Here is a 14,931-nt window from a genome sequence, read left to right as displayed (position 1 = left end):
CAAATAGAAACTATTTTGTTCCCTTCCCTTAAGACTTCTTTGGGGTTTAGCTAAAATCATTTTTAATGCCTTACCTCTTAGAACAAAGCCTTTTATTTTGAGTGTAATGAATAAAGAAGGAAGACTTCCCCCAATGTATCTGATGTATTTGATCATCTACCTGGTGGCTACCTTTTCACCAGCCTGGTCTCAGGATAAGATGTTTTCACCAAAGTATAGGTGTGGCTGGCAATAAATGTGGCAGTCGTTCTTTGGCAACATGATTTGGCAGTTCTGGGTACTTTCCAGACAATTATGCTTCAGAGAAAGCTAGAATAATGGAGTCTGGTATGGAGGCAGTACCCAGACCAACAGGATGCAGGAGATCTAATATATTACCAGGATTGATATATTTTATGACATGTTCCTTCCACTAGGTCACCTAAAGCAAGACTTTGCCATTTAATGTGCTCTTTTCCCGAGGTGGTTGTGTTGTCTGTGATAGTCTCATTCCTAAATGGTTTGTTTTCTCATAAGGCCCACTAATGGAAGCTAGAGCTCACTTTAAATTAGCTTTGCCATTTCATGTCACCTACTAAGCTGTATTCTATGTTCTGTTCTGTAATTTTTCTACACTCTAACCTTATTTTGTTGACTATATTCTATTACAATATGGAATAAGAACGTTCAGATTTATCCTTCCATCTTCTAAAACTAAAAAAAAAAATTGAAACAATATATGAAGTGAATGTTTTTAGACTTGAGACAATAAGCAGCATGAGACAGTGATCCTTGAATGAAGGGAAACAAATGAGGTACAGTGCCAGGAGGTTTCCAGGCTGTGTTACAATGAGAGGAACCTAAATAGAGGCCAGCAGTCCCCCTGAAGAGAAGAGATAGAGTTGAAAGTGTGGAGAACAGGGAGGACAGAGTTCCAGAGATCAGAAAGGAATATGGCCAGTAATTCCTAGAGTTACTCAGGGCTAGGAACTATTTGTTTCCTCCAGCCAAAGAGATAAGATCTCTTTACACACAGGGCAGCAAGTAGGCAGGCCCCAAACAGATATTGTTTTAGTTGTGGAGACCAGTGGCCTTACACTACATTTGTTATGGACCCACCTTATAAAGCTTTAAAAGCAATCTTATTTCAGGTATATTAGGTATGCCTTAAAACAAAGTCCAAAAATATTTAATAAAAATCTTGACCTAAGAGCACAAAATTCACTGTTTAGCCAAAGGAAAACTACCAGCATGCAAGAAAGCAAGAAAATATAGCCCATAATGAGAATAAAGCAAGAATCAATCAATAGGAACAGATCCAGAAATGATACGAAATGTAGGATAATATACAAGGATGTTAAAACAGCTATTATAAATATACTCTCATATGTTCAAGAAGATAAATAAAAGCATGACTATTATAAGGAGAGAGATGGAAGATAGAAAAAAGACCAAATTCACATAATACATTGAAAAATACATTGGATAGACTTCACAACAGATTAGCACTACAGAAGACAAGATTAGTGTACTTGAAAAGAGCAATAGAGAGCTGCATGCTGGTGACTACCAGATTCGTAACCTCTGCCCAGAACTCCAGATTCACATATTCAACTGACTACTTGACATCTGATACCTTCAATAACTTAGAGGCATCTTAAATTTAACACTCCTAACCTGAACTGATAATGCGCCCTTCCCTCCATTGCTTGCCTATCTCAGTAAATTGCAATTCATCCTTGCAGTTGCTCAGTCCAAGAACCTTGAATTTATCCTTGATTTCTCACAGTTACTATATCCAATTCCTCAGCAAATCCCCTCAATTCATGTCTTTCAAGTCTTTTACCTGTCAGCTTCTCAGTAAGCCCCTAACTACCCTATCTAAACTTTCAGTACCTCCCCCAAAATTTCTCATGTCCTTGCTTTATTTTTATTTCTTAGCACTTATACCTAATGTATCATTTACGTATGTATTTTATTTTTTATTTAACTCTTAAATAAAAAGTTTTTGTAACTCTTAAAATAAAAAAAGAGAGTAGGGATTTTTTTTCATTTTCTTGCACAACTATTTCCTCAGTGCATAGAACAGTAACTAGTACATAATAGGTGCTCACTCAGTTAATAATAAGTGAACAAATGAAACACAGTTGATACCTTAGCCTAAACACATTCACTGTGATTCTTTTCCTTTGTTCAAATATTTATTTAATAAATATTTGTTTGGCACATAGGAATATCTTAATTGCTATTTTTCAAGTAGATGAAGCAAGTATCTACCACATGTCAGTGCTCCTTTAGTTGTTGTTGAATTAAAGACCAGCAACTCAGAAGTATATAACTGAGTACTTAATCGAATGGTAGATGTGTTTCTTTAAAATGACATATAAAAAGCAGTGTGTGAAGCAGAAACGCAAGTTGAGAGATTCAAGAAATGACGGGAAAGGTATTCCAACTAGAATAGCAGGAAAAAAGGAAAAAAGAAAAGTGAGTATTTGCTGTGGAGAAAACCAAACTGAGTAGAACAAAAAGATCCATATTAGGAGTTCCTTCCATTAGTTCTATAAACATCAATTGAACAATTAATACATGATAAGTACTGAGTTAGTTGCTGTCCAGAGGCTTTATACTCAATTGGGTAAACATATAAGCTTCAATACAGCATATCAGTTGTTAGAATCCAAGCCATCCCTGAGTTCCATCTGTGGGAAGGCAGAGTAGCAGCATCTACAACTTTGTGAACTGAAGCTACTAGACAAAGATACCTAAACTCTCATTTAAAATTTTCACTGTAGCCCAAACTATGGCACTAAATCAGGTCTGTGCAGGAGATTACAAAAAGCTGCAGAGCAAGGGTTGAATATTTGAAAATCCCAAGAGTAGAAAGGAAAAGTGAAGAAAGAAGAAAAGGAGGAGAATATTATCTTGTGATGGCCACAAAATTAGGATATTTAAAGAGTCAGGGGTGGTCAAGGAGCAGGTAAGAAAAGGATAAAAATGAGAAAAAGTACTTGAATTTGATGAGAATAGTCCAGAAAAATCTTTATAATCGCCATTTTAGGAGAACGGCAAGGAACAAAACCATATTGCAGCATCTATTAATTAAAATGCAGTTTTGAAATCTGAGGTTGTGGCTCAGTGGTAGAGTGCTCGTCTAGCACTTGCAAGGCCCTGGGTTTGATCCTCAGCACCACATAAAAATAAGTAAACAAAATAAAGATATTGTGTACAACTATAACTAAAAAATAAAATATATATATTTTTTAAATGCAGTTTTGAATAAATATCATGGCCATAAACCAAAATACTGTCTTTCATATAAGGGTATGCAAAGAACTATTTGACGCTTTGCTTTTCTTATCAGGTTAATAACTTCTGGTAATTTGCTGAAAACTAACTCTATGTAATGGCTATCAGTTCACTGTGTAGGCCATTTAACTTTCTATTAGAAACATAAAATATTATTGCAAGAATTGTATACCACCCCTTGGTACAGTTCTAGGGACAAGAACTTTCCCTACTCCATGGTTACTTTTTTACCATTCTTTGTGTCATTGTGGCCAACTTTGTCTTTCTTTGTCAATGCAGGAAACCAAAGATAAACTCAAAGACACAACAACAAAGTTAACGCAAGCAAAGGAAGAAGCAGATCAGATACGACAAAACTGTCAGGATATGATAAAAACATATCAGGTATGTTTAGCTTTTCAAGTAGATTGGTAATAAATTGTGGGAAGCCATTCTCGCACGTGATTTGAGTTACCTCCCTGGCTGGGTGTGAGGCGCTTAGACACACTGTGTGTAATAAATTATACGAAATGTCAGTATTCCAGTTTTATTAAATTTCTGTATTGGCAATATCTGAAGTATAGGATGGATTTGATAAAACAGTTAAATAAGTTGCAGGTTAATTCCTCTGTTAAACTACCTGCTGCTTTGGATCTTATTAGAGCAGTTTTAACCAAGTGAAATTCGTAGAGAATATCAGAAGGACAAAAATGCAAGGAAGGACTAGGAAGATGGTGGCGAAGGGAGTGCATCACCCCCATGTGCCACGTCACTGTGCAGGAGAATGACGAGTTAAAGCAGCTGAAGGCTGTCTTGTTGGGAATTTCCAGCGAAATTGAGGTGCTCCAGAATCTAGTGGAGGGATTTTCATCGTGCGAGGATCGGCTGCGAGGGCTCGGTCGCGGGCGATTTCTCCGCACGGAGGGTCGCACTGCTTGTTCGGCTGATCGCCCCGTGGCTGGAGTCTGCGGCGCGCGCTGGGAAGCAGCGAGGTGGCGGCGAGGAGGTGCAGTGCTGCGGATTCTGTGGGCTCCAGCCAGCGGTGCACTGGCTGTGCTCAGTGCTGAGTTCTGGGTTTGAGACAGAGGAGAGAAGCGGTCCAGTTCGGTTCTCCACACCAGTCGGACCACGGAGGAGGCCAGCGACTGCCATCTTGGAGAGCTGACGTAATCATCCCTGTTTTCTACTGATCTCAGCTCATTCAGCTATGGAACAGGTGATTTCAGGCTGTTACTTGCCTGCGTCTCGCAGACAGATTGCTTACGCTCAGGGCTAGAGAACCCGCGGAGACTGCTTCTTGGAGCTGGCTCCTAGTGGACCGTGCACCGAGCTCTGAGCAGCCGGGTTCTGGCTCCCGGAGCTGCTTTCGGCCAGGGCTGGGGAACCTGCGGAGACTGCTTCTTGGAGCCTGCTCCTAGCGGTCCGTGCACCGAGCTCGGAGCGGCCGGGTTCTGGCTCCCGGAGCTGCTTTGGCCCAGGGCTGGGGAACCCGCGGAGACTGATTCTCGGAGCCTGCTCCTAGCAGAGCATGCACCGAGCTCGGGGCGGCCGGGTTCTGGCTCCCGGAGCTGCTTTGGCCCAGGGCTGGGGAACCCACGGAAACTGCTTCTCGGTCCGGGTCCTGCTGGGTGCGGTGGGGGCCAGAGGGGCAGAGTGGAGCTGCCGCCTGCACCCGGAACAGGCCAAGCGACCCGCCGGCGAGGTATCACATCACCCCAACTGCAGCTGGGGCCGAAGAGAGCAGCCGCCCACGCCTGGAACAGGACCAGCGACCCGATGGCGTGGTAGTCAAGTCACCCCATTTGGAGTAGGGGCCGAGCAGAGCCGCCGCCCGAGCCTGCAAGGTAGGCAGACCTGCGACCCACCGGCGGGACAGGCCCGGTGGCCTGCCAGCGTGGTGGACACGTCGAGCCGATTGGAGTGGGGGCTGAGCGGGGCCGCTGCCTGTGCCCGGAAAAGGTCCAGCGACCCACCGGCGTGGCAGTCAAGTCACCCCATTTGGAGTGGGGGCCGAGCAGAGCCGCCGCCCGAGCTCGCAAGGTAGGCAGACCAGCGGCCCACCGGTGGAATGGGTTTAGCGGCCGGCCGGCGAGGCAGACACGTCACACTGGTTGGAGTGGGGGCGGAGCAGAGCCACCGCCCATGTCCGGAAAAGGCCCAGCGACCCGCCGGAGTGGCAGTCAGGTAACCCCATTTGGAGTGGGGGCCGAGCAGAGCTGCCGCCCGAGCCCACAAGGTAGGCAGACCTGCGACCCACTGGCGGAATAGGCCCAGAGGCCTGACAGTGTGGTAGACACGTCACACCAATTGGAGTAGGGGCCCAGCAGAGCCGCCGCCCGCATCCGGATCAGGCCCAATGACCCGAGGGCGTGGTAGTCACGTCACCACAATTGGAGTGGGGGCAGAGCAGAGCCGCCACCCGCGCCCACAGGGTGGGCAGACCTACGACCGAGCAGCAGAGCAGGCCTAGCGACCCGCCAGTGTGGTAGACAGATCACCCCAATTGGAGGAGGAGCACAGCCACTACCCGCCCTGCAAGGGAGATTTTTCAACATTACAAGAGCAATATAAATAAATAGGGGGAAAATTTCAAAAACACAACAGTTTTACCAAGCAGAAAGAAACGTGAGCAGTATGAAAAGACAAGGCAAGAAAGGACCACAAGCAATGCAGGTCAACTCAACTTTAGAAGAGGTAATAGCTGCAACAGATGGAATGTCAGATAAAGAATTCAGGATATACATGCTTCAGATGATCTGGAGTCTCAAGGAAGACATGAGACAGCAAAATCAAACAATGAAAGATCACTTTGACAAGGAATTGCATAAACAAATCCAAGAAGCAAAGGATCAATTATACAGGGAGATAGAGGTAATAAAAAACAAACAAATAGAAATCCTAGAAATGCAGGAAGCAATAAACCAACTTACAAACTCAATTGAGAATACTACCAGCAGAGTAGAACACTTAGAAGGTAGAACATCAGACAATGAAGACAAAGTATTTCAACTTGAAAAGAACATAGACAGCTCAGCAAGACTGTTGAGAAACCATGAGCAGAACATCCAAGAGATATGGGATAACATAAAGAGACCAAACTTAAAGAGTCATTGGGATACAGGAAGGCATGGAGGTCCATACCAAAGGAATAAACAATCTATTCAATGAAATAATACGAGAAAACTTCCCAGACTTGAAGAATGAGACAGAATCCCAAATCCTAGAAGCCTACAGGACGCCGAATGTGCAAAATCATAAGAGATCCACACCTAGACACATTATAATGAAGATGCCCAACATACAGAATAAGGAGAGAATTTTAAAAGCTACAAGAGAAAGGAAGCAGATTACATTTAGGGGTAAACCAATCAGGATAACAGCTGATCTTTCAACACAGACTCTGAAAGCTAGAAGATCCTGGAATAACATATTTCAAACACTGAAAGAAAATGGGTTCCAACCAAGAATCGTGTATCCGGCGAAATTAAGCTTCAGGATGGAAGATGAAATTAAAACCTTCCACAATAAACAAAAGTTAAAAGAATTTGCAGCTAGAAAACCGTCTCTTCAAAAAATCCTTGGCAAAACATTACAGGAAGAGGAAATGGAAAATAACAATGAAAACGAACAGTGGGAGGTAGGACAGTAAAGGGGGGAAAATAATCAAAGAAGAAAACAAATCAGGTTTAGTAACATTAATAAACAAATATGGCTGGAAGAACAAACCATATCTCAATAATAACCCTAAATGTTAATGGCTTAAACTCACCAATAAAGAGACACAGGCTAGTTGAATGGATTACAAAACAAGACCCAACAATATGCTGCCTACAGGAGACGCATTTGATAGGAAAAGATATACATAGACTGAAGGTGAAAGGTTGGGAAAAATCATATCACTCATGTGGACTGCGGAAACAAGCAGGAGTGTCCATACTCATATCAAATAAAATAGATTTCAAGCCAAAGTTAATCAAAAGGGATAAAGAGGGACACTACATACTGCTCAAGGGAACCATACATCAACAAGACATAACAATCATAAATATATATGCCCCAAACAATGGAGCAGCTATGTTCATCAAGCAAACTCTTCTCAAGTTCAAGAGTCTAATAGACCACCATACAATAATTATGGGAGACTTCAACACACCTCTCTCACCACTGGACAGATCTTCCAAACAAAAGTTGAATAAGGAAACTATAGAACTCAATAACACAATTAACAACCTAGACTTAATTGACATATATAGAATATACCACCCAACATCAAGCAGTTACACTTTTTTCTCAGCAGCACATGGATCCTTCTCAAAAATAGATCATATATTATGTCACAGGGCAACTCTTAGATAATATAAAGGAGTAGAGATAATACCATGCATCTTATCTGATCATAATGGAATGAAACTGAAAATCAACGATATAAGAAGGAAGGAAAAATCATGCATCACTTGGAGAATGAACAATAGGTTACTGAATGATCAATGGGTTTTAGAAGACATCAAGGAGGAAATTAAAAACTTCTTAGAGTTAAATGAAAACACAGACACAACATATCGGAATCTATGGGACACATTGAAAGCAGTTCTAAGAGGAAAATTCATTGCTTGGAGTTCATTCCTTAAAAAAAGAAAAAACCAACAAATAAATGATCTCATACTTCATCTCAAAATCCTAGAAAAAGAAGAGCAAAACAACAGCAAAAGAAGTAGAAGGCAAGAAATAATTAAAATCAGAGCTGAAATTAGTGAAATCGAAACAAAAGAAACAATTGAAAAAATTGACAAAACTAAAAGTTGGTTCTTTGAAAAAATAAATAAAATCGACAGACCCTTAGCCATGCTAACGAAGAGAAGAAGAAAGAGAACTCAAATTATGAGCATATGGGATGAAAAAGGCAATATCACAACAGACACTTCAGAAATACAGAAGATAATCAGAAATTATTTTGAATCCTTATACTCCAATAAAATAGAAGATAGTGAAGGCATCAATAAATTTCTTAAGTCATATGATCTGCCCAGATTGAGTCAGGAGGATATAGACAACCTAAACAGACCAATAACAATAGAGGAAATAGAAGAAACCATCAAAAGACTACCAACTAAGAAAAGCCCAGGACCGGATGGGTATACAGCAGAGTTTTACAAAACCTTTAAAGAGGAACTAACACCAATACTTTTCAAGCTATTTCAGGAAATAGAAAAAGAGGGAGAACTTCCAAATTCATTCTACGAGGCCAACATCACCCTGATGCCTAAACCAGACAAAGACACTTCAAAGAAAGAAAACTACAGACCAATATCTCTAATGAACCTAGATGCAAAAATCCTCAATAAAATTCTGGCGAATCGGATTCAAAAACATATCAAAAAAAATTGTACATCATGATCAAGTAGGATTCATCCCTGGGATGCAAGGCTGGTTCAATATACGGAAATCAATAAATGTTATTCAACACATCAATAGACTTAAAAATAAGAACCATATGATCATCTCGATAGATGCAGAAAAAGCATTCGACAAAGTACAGCATCCCTATATGTTCAAAACTCTAGAAAAATTAGGGATAACAGGATCATACCTCAACATTGTAAAAGCAATCTATGCTAAGCCACAGGCTAGCATCATTCTGAATGGAGAAAAATTGAAGGCATTCCCTCTAAAATCTGGAACAAGACAGGGATGCCCTCTCTCACCACTTCTGTTCAACATAGTCATCGAAACACTGGCCAGAGCAATTACACAGACGAAAGAAATTAAAGGCATAAAAATAGGAAAAGAAGAACTTTATCACTATTTGCAGATGACATGATTCTATACCTAGCAGACCCAAAAGGGTCTACAAAGAAACTATTAGAGCTAATAAATGAATTCAGCAAAGTGGCAGGATATAAAATCAATACGCATAAATCAAAGGCATTCCTGTATATCAGTGACAAATCCTCTGAAATGGAAATGAGGACAACTACTCCATTCACAATATCCTCAAAAAAAATAAAATACTTGGGAATCAACCTAACAAAAGAGGTGAAAGACTTATACAATGAAAACTACAGAACCCTAAAGAGAGATATAGAAGAAGATCTTAGAAGATGGAAAAATATACCCTTGTTCATGGATAGGCAGAACTAACATCATCAAAATGGCGATATTACCAAAAGTTCTCTATAAGTTCAATGCAATGCCAATCAAAATCCCAACAGTATTTCTTGTAGAAATAGATAAAGCAATCATGAAATTCATATGGAAAAATAATAGACCCAGAATAGCAAAAACAATGCTAAGCAGGAAGTGTGAATCAGGCGGTATAGCAATACCAGACTTCAAACTATTCTACAAAGCAATAGTAACAAAAACAGCATGGTACTGGTACCAAAACAGGCGGGTGGACCAATGGTACAGAATAGAGGACACAGTAACCAATCCACAAAACTACAACTATCTTATATTTGATAAAGGGGCTAAAAGCATGCAATGGAGGAAGGATAGCATCTTCAACAAATGGTGCTGGGAAAACTGGAAATCCATTTGCATCAAAATGAAACTGAATCCCTTTCTCTCGCCATGCACAAAAGTTAACTCAAAATGGATCAAGGAGCTTGATATCAAATCAGAGACTCTGCGTCTGATAGAAGAAAAAGTTGGCTCCGATCTACATATTGTGGGGTCGGGCTCCAAATTCCTTAATAGGACACCCATAGCACAAGAGTTAATAACAAGAATCAACAAATGGGACTTAATTAAACTTAAAAGTTTTTTCTCAGCAAGAGAAACAATAAGAGAGGTAAATAGGGAGCCTACATCCTGGGAACAAATTTTTACTCCTCACACTTCAGACAGAGCCCTAATATCCAGAGTATACAAAGAACTAAAAAAATTAGACACTAAGATAACAAATAACCCAATCAACAAATGGGCCAAAGACCTGAACAGACACTTCTCAGAGGAGGACATACAATCAATCAATAAGTACATGAAAAAATGCTCACCATCGCTAGCAGTCAGAGAAATGCAAATCAAAACCATCCTAAGATACCATCTCACTCCAGTAAGATTGGCAGCCATTACGAAGTCAAACAACAAGAAGTGCTGGCGAGGATGTGGGGAAAAGGGTACACTTGTTCATTGTTGGTGGGACTGCAAATTGGTGCAGCCAATTTGGAAAGCAGTATGGAGATTTCTTGGAAAGCTGGGAATGGAACCACCATTTGACCCAGCTATTCCCCTTCTCGGTCTATTCCCTAAAGACCTAATAAGAGCATGCTACAGGGACACTGCTACATCGATGTTCATAGCAGCACAATTCACAATAGCAAGATTGTGGAACCAACCTAGATGCCCTTCAATAGATGAATGGATTAAAAAAATGTGGCATTTATACACAATGGAGTATTACTCTGCATTAAAAAATGACAAAATCATAGAATTTGGAGGGAAATGGATGGCATTAGAGCAGATTATGCTAAGTGAAGCTAGCCAATCCCTAAAAAACAAATACCAAATGTCTTCTTTGATATAAGGAGAGTAACTAAGGACAGAGTAGGGAGGAAGAGCATGAGAAGAAGATTAACATTAAACAGGGATGAGAGGTGCGAGGGAAAGGGAGAGAGAAGGGAAATTGCATGGAAATGGAAGGTGATCCTCAGGGTTATACAAAATTACATACAAGAGGAAGTGAGGGGTAAGGGAAGAATAATACAAGTGGAAGAAAAGATTTACAGTAGAGGGGGTAGAGAGAGTAGAGGGGAGGGGAGGGGAGGGGAGGGGGGATAGTAGAGGATAGGAAAGGCAGCAGAATACAACACACACTAGAATGGCAATGTGTAAATCAATGGAAGTGTAAATGATGTGATTCAGCAATCTGTATACGGGGTAAAAATGGGAGTTCATAACCCACTTGAATCAAACTGTGAAATATGATATATCAAGAACTATGTAATGTTTTGAACGACCAACAATAAAAAAAGAAAAAAAATGCAAGGAAATTTAAAACTTTAAAGAAGAAACTACTTTCTATTATGTTATATAATATGCTATTCTTATTCATGCCAAATTGACGTTTAAAATCTTTCAATGCATTGTTCAATTTTAGGTACATAGCTGTGTGTTTCACAATTAGTAAACTCAGCTGCAAAACTTTCTTAGCTTTTCAAAATATAAAGCTTTAAAAATCATCATTTTTTTTCCTGTTTTCCTTCCATTAGGAGTCTGAAGAAATTAAATCAAATGAGCTTGATGCAAAACTTAGAGTCACAAAAGGAGAACTTGAAAAACAAATGCAAGAAAAATCTGACCAGCTAGAGGTGAATACTTTTGCTCTTTGAATATCTTAGACTATGTAGTAAATACAGAAAGAGAGACAGAGTAGGTGTTGTCATCTACTTTTAAAGCCTTTTGGAACAAGTAGGCGATAAGTTTTTAGATGTAGTTTAGTGCATTATGATTTGTGGTTTCTTTTAAAGATGCATCATGCCAAAATAAAGGAACTGGAAGATCTGAAGAGGACCTTTAAAGAGGGTATGGATGAACTGCGAACACTGAGGACAAAGGTAATCAAATCTTTAGTTATGACTCCAGAGGATGAAGGGTAAATATCTTTAACTTTGGATTTACTCTGATTTTTGAAGGAGTGGGGAGAAGGTAGTTACATAGAAATTTTTCAAAATAGCTGAGTGCAGTGGCCCACACCTATAATTCTAACTACTTGAGAGACTAGGCAAGAAGATTGCAAGTTCAAGGCTAGTCTGGGCAACTTAGTGAGACCCTGTCTCAAAATAAAAAATAAAAAGGGCTAGGGATGGAGCTCAGTGATAGATAGATCACTCTTCGTTTCAATTCCCAGTATTGCAAGGAAGAAATGAAGGAAGGGAGCGGGGAAGGAGAAGTAGGAAGGAGAGAAAGAGAAAGGGAGATAAAAGAAATTTTACAAAATAAAAAAAATAAATAAAAGAACTCAGAGGAGCACAATAGCAATTCTCTGGTAATATAATTGACTTTCATTGAAATGAAAGTATATTCCATGTTAGTTTCTTTGAAGTATTTGCCAAACATTTGTATTCCATCCCATATTTGCTGTGATTATAACTTATCCTTGGGCTTTTGATCTAAAGATAGTTGTTTTAGCAAATCATTTGGAAAGATAGTTGAATCTAAGAACTATGAGTGCCAGAAAATAGTAAGAAAACTATCTGTTTCTCCTTGGGTATATTTAATTGTCTTAGATGGGTAAAGATTGCATTTCTAACAGCCTGTTAAATCTCTTCCACTGTTTGAAGTCTTTAATTGTCATGGTAATGTCCCTGTACCTTTTAATATGATTATGAATATTATATTTTATCACAGGTATCATAATAGGCCTTTCAGTTACCACTTTGAATCTGGGATCACCTAATAATTTTCAAAGAGTTTTTCATATACCTTCCTATTTGTTCTCCATGTCAGTTATTTGAAGTAGTTGGGGAAGATAGATCCTTTTTTTTTCAGATGAATAAATGAAAATTAGTAAAAAATAAAGTGACATGCTTAAACTCTCATGACTGAATCACCAGAAATCTGCAATTGAAATCTAGGACATTAACTTCCTATTGTATTTTCTTCATATGAACTAATACTGCTTTAGAATTAGGCTTTGATTTCTAATATGTAACCACTATCTGAAATAGTTTATAAGGAATAAGAAAATATTGTTTGTAGTTTAACTTGGTTATGATAATTTAATAGGCAAAATGTCTAGAAGATGAACGATTAAGAACAGAAGATGAATTGTCGAAATACAAGGAAATTATTAATCGCCAAAAAGCTGAAATTCAGAATTTATTGGATAAAGTGAAAATTGCAGATCAGATACAGGATCAGCTTCAAAGGTACAAAATTAACAACATCTCTGTGTTGATAAACAAGCTTTTTACTTTTATTTCAAGATTATATTTTTAAATGGAATTATTGTGTGAAGATTTTTACAGTTTTACTAGCTACAATTCAGAATTTTTCTCTCTTGAACTTTTTTGGACTATATTTGAGCTCCCACCATGGATTATAAAAATCAAAGTTTATATTCCCTAATATAATTTGCAATAACAATTTAGAAGACAGATTGGTTTTATTTAGTTTCTTCAACTTTGAAATTCCATTAACTATGTAGAATACTTTTATTCCTTCTAAAAGGTAAATCTTGAAGAGTATCAAGATCTAGATTTTTGAATGTGTATTGCTTTTAATGTAATGAGTTGACATTATTCCTTGTCTTCTTATAAAACTGTGTAACTAAGCTCCATTTCTGGCATTACCTTACAGAGCCTCGGTTGAGGTTGAATTCAAACAGTGTCTTCTTTTTTGCACCTCACACACACCCAAGGTGCTGAAGTAATTTCAACCATCATCCAGATTGACACCGCAGAAGTTCATGGTCACTGACCTCAATTAGGAATATTCATGCATTTCTGTTCCTACTACATGTCTTTGATCGGAGCCTTCTACCCAATTCTCTTAGCATCTCTTCTAAACTTGATCACTTTCCTCACTTTTCAGGTTTCCCCTTTACCCCTCTACTCCTGGCAAATGATTGCTTCTTTATAGAAAAAAAATAGAAGTTGTCGGATGACAATATTCTCATCATCTTGCTATTAGTCCTTTGAACTGCCCATATCTGCATTCTTTCTTTCCTTTGCTTCTGTTATGGAAGAAATGTTCCTGCTCCTCTCTGACCTAATTTTTCTTTCTATTTCTGTTGTGGATCCATGCTCTTCTGCCTTCGCAAGGCCTTTCTTGATTATTCCTTTTTTATCCCACCCATATCTCTTATATATCTCTGCTGACTTTCCTTTTCTTTCTGTATTTAAATATGATCATACTTTTAAAAAATCAAAACTCTTTGGATCTTCCTCTACCAATGTATTTTTCTCCTTTTCACAAACTTTTGATAGAATTTGCTGTACTCATCAGCTGAAGGACATCTAGGTTGCTTCCAAACAATAGTTTAACTATTGTGAACTGTGCTGCTATAAACATTGATGTGGCTGTGTCCCTGTAGTATGCTGTTTTTAAGTCCTTTGGGTATAGACTGAGGAGTGGAATAGCTAGGTCAAATGGTGGTTCCATTCCCAGTTTTCCAAGGAATCTCCATACTGCTTTCCATACTGGCTGGACTAATTTGCAGTCCCACCAGCAATGTACGAGTGTGCCTTTTCCCCCACATCCTCACTAACACTTATTGTTGTTTGTATTCTTAATAGCTGCCATTCTGACAGAAGTGAGATGAAATCTTGATGTAGTTTTGATTTGCAGTTCTCTAATTGCTAGAAATATTGAACATTTTTTCATATATTTGTTGATTGATTGTATATCATCTTCTGGAAGTGTCTGTTCAGTTCCTTAGCCCATTTATTGATTGGGTTATTTGGGGTTTTTTGGTGTTTAACTTTTCTTAAAAAAAAATTTTTTTTAAGTTGTAGTTAGACACAGTACCTTTATTTTGTTGTTATGTAGTGCTGAGGATTAAACCCAGTGCCTGATGCTCTACCAGTAGGCGAGCGCTCTACTGCTGAGCCACAACCCCAGCCTGTCCTCATGTGTTTAGCTTTTTGAGTTCTTTATATTCCCTACAGATTAGTGCTCTATCTTATGTGCAGGTGGTAAAAATTTGCTCCCGAGATGATATAAGGA

General features: G+C 39.1%; 1 protein-coding gene across 1 annotated transcript in view; it reads left to right on the top strand.

Moving 5' to 3' along the window:
* CCDC186 (coiled-coil domain containing 186) overlaps nt 1–14,931 on the top strand; it is a 49,725-nt gene that overhangs the window by 24,939 nt on the left and 9,855 nt on the right. The window contains exons 7-10 of the mRNA XM_081268055.1: nt 3,565–3,669; nt 11,475–11,573; nt 11,733–11,819; nt 12,991–13,133. Of these exons, the coding sequence (XP_081124181.1) occupies nt 3,565–3,669; nt 11,475–11,573; nt 11,733–11,819; nt 12,991–13,133 (434 nt within the window). The remainder of the gene's footprint in view (nt 1–3,564; nt 3,670–11,474; nt 11,574–11,732; nt 11,820–12,990; nt 13,134–14,931) is intronic.

This window comes from Spermophilus citellus, assembly GCF_964194105.1.
Source record: "Spermophilus citellus genome assembly, chromosome: 15".
NCBI lineage: Eukaryota > Metazoa > Chordata > Mammalia > Rodentia > Sciuridae > Spermophilus > Spermophilus citellus.
Note: the sequence above shows the minus strand (reverse complement) of the source record. Positions and strands in the feature narration are given on the sequence as shown.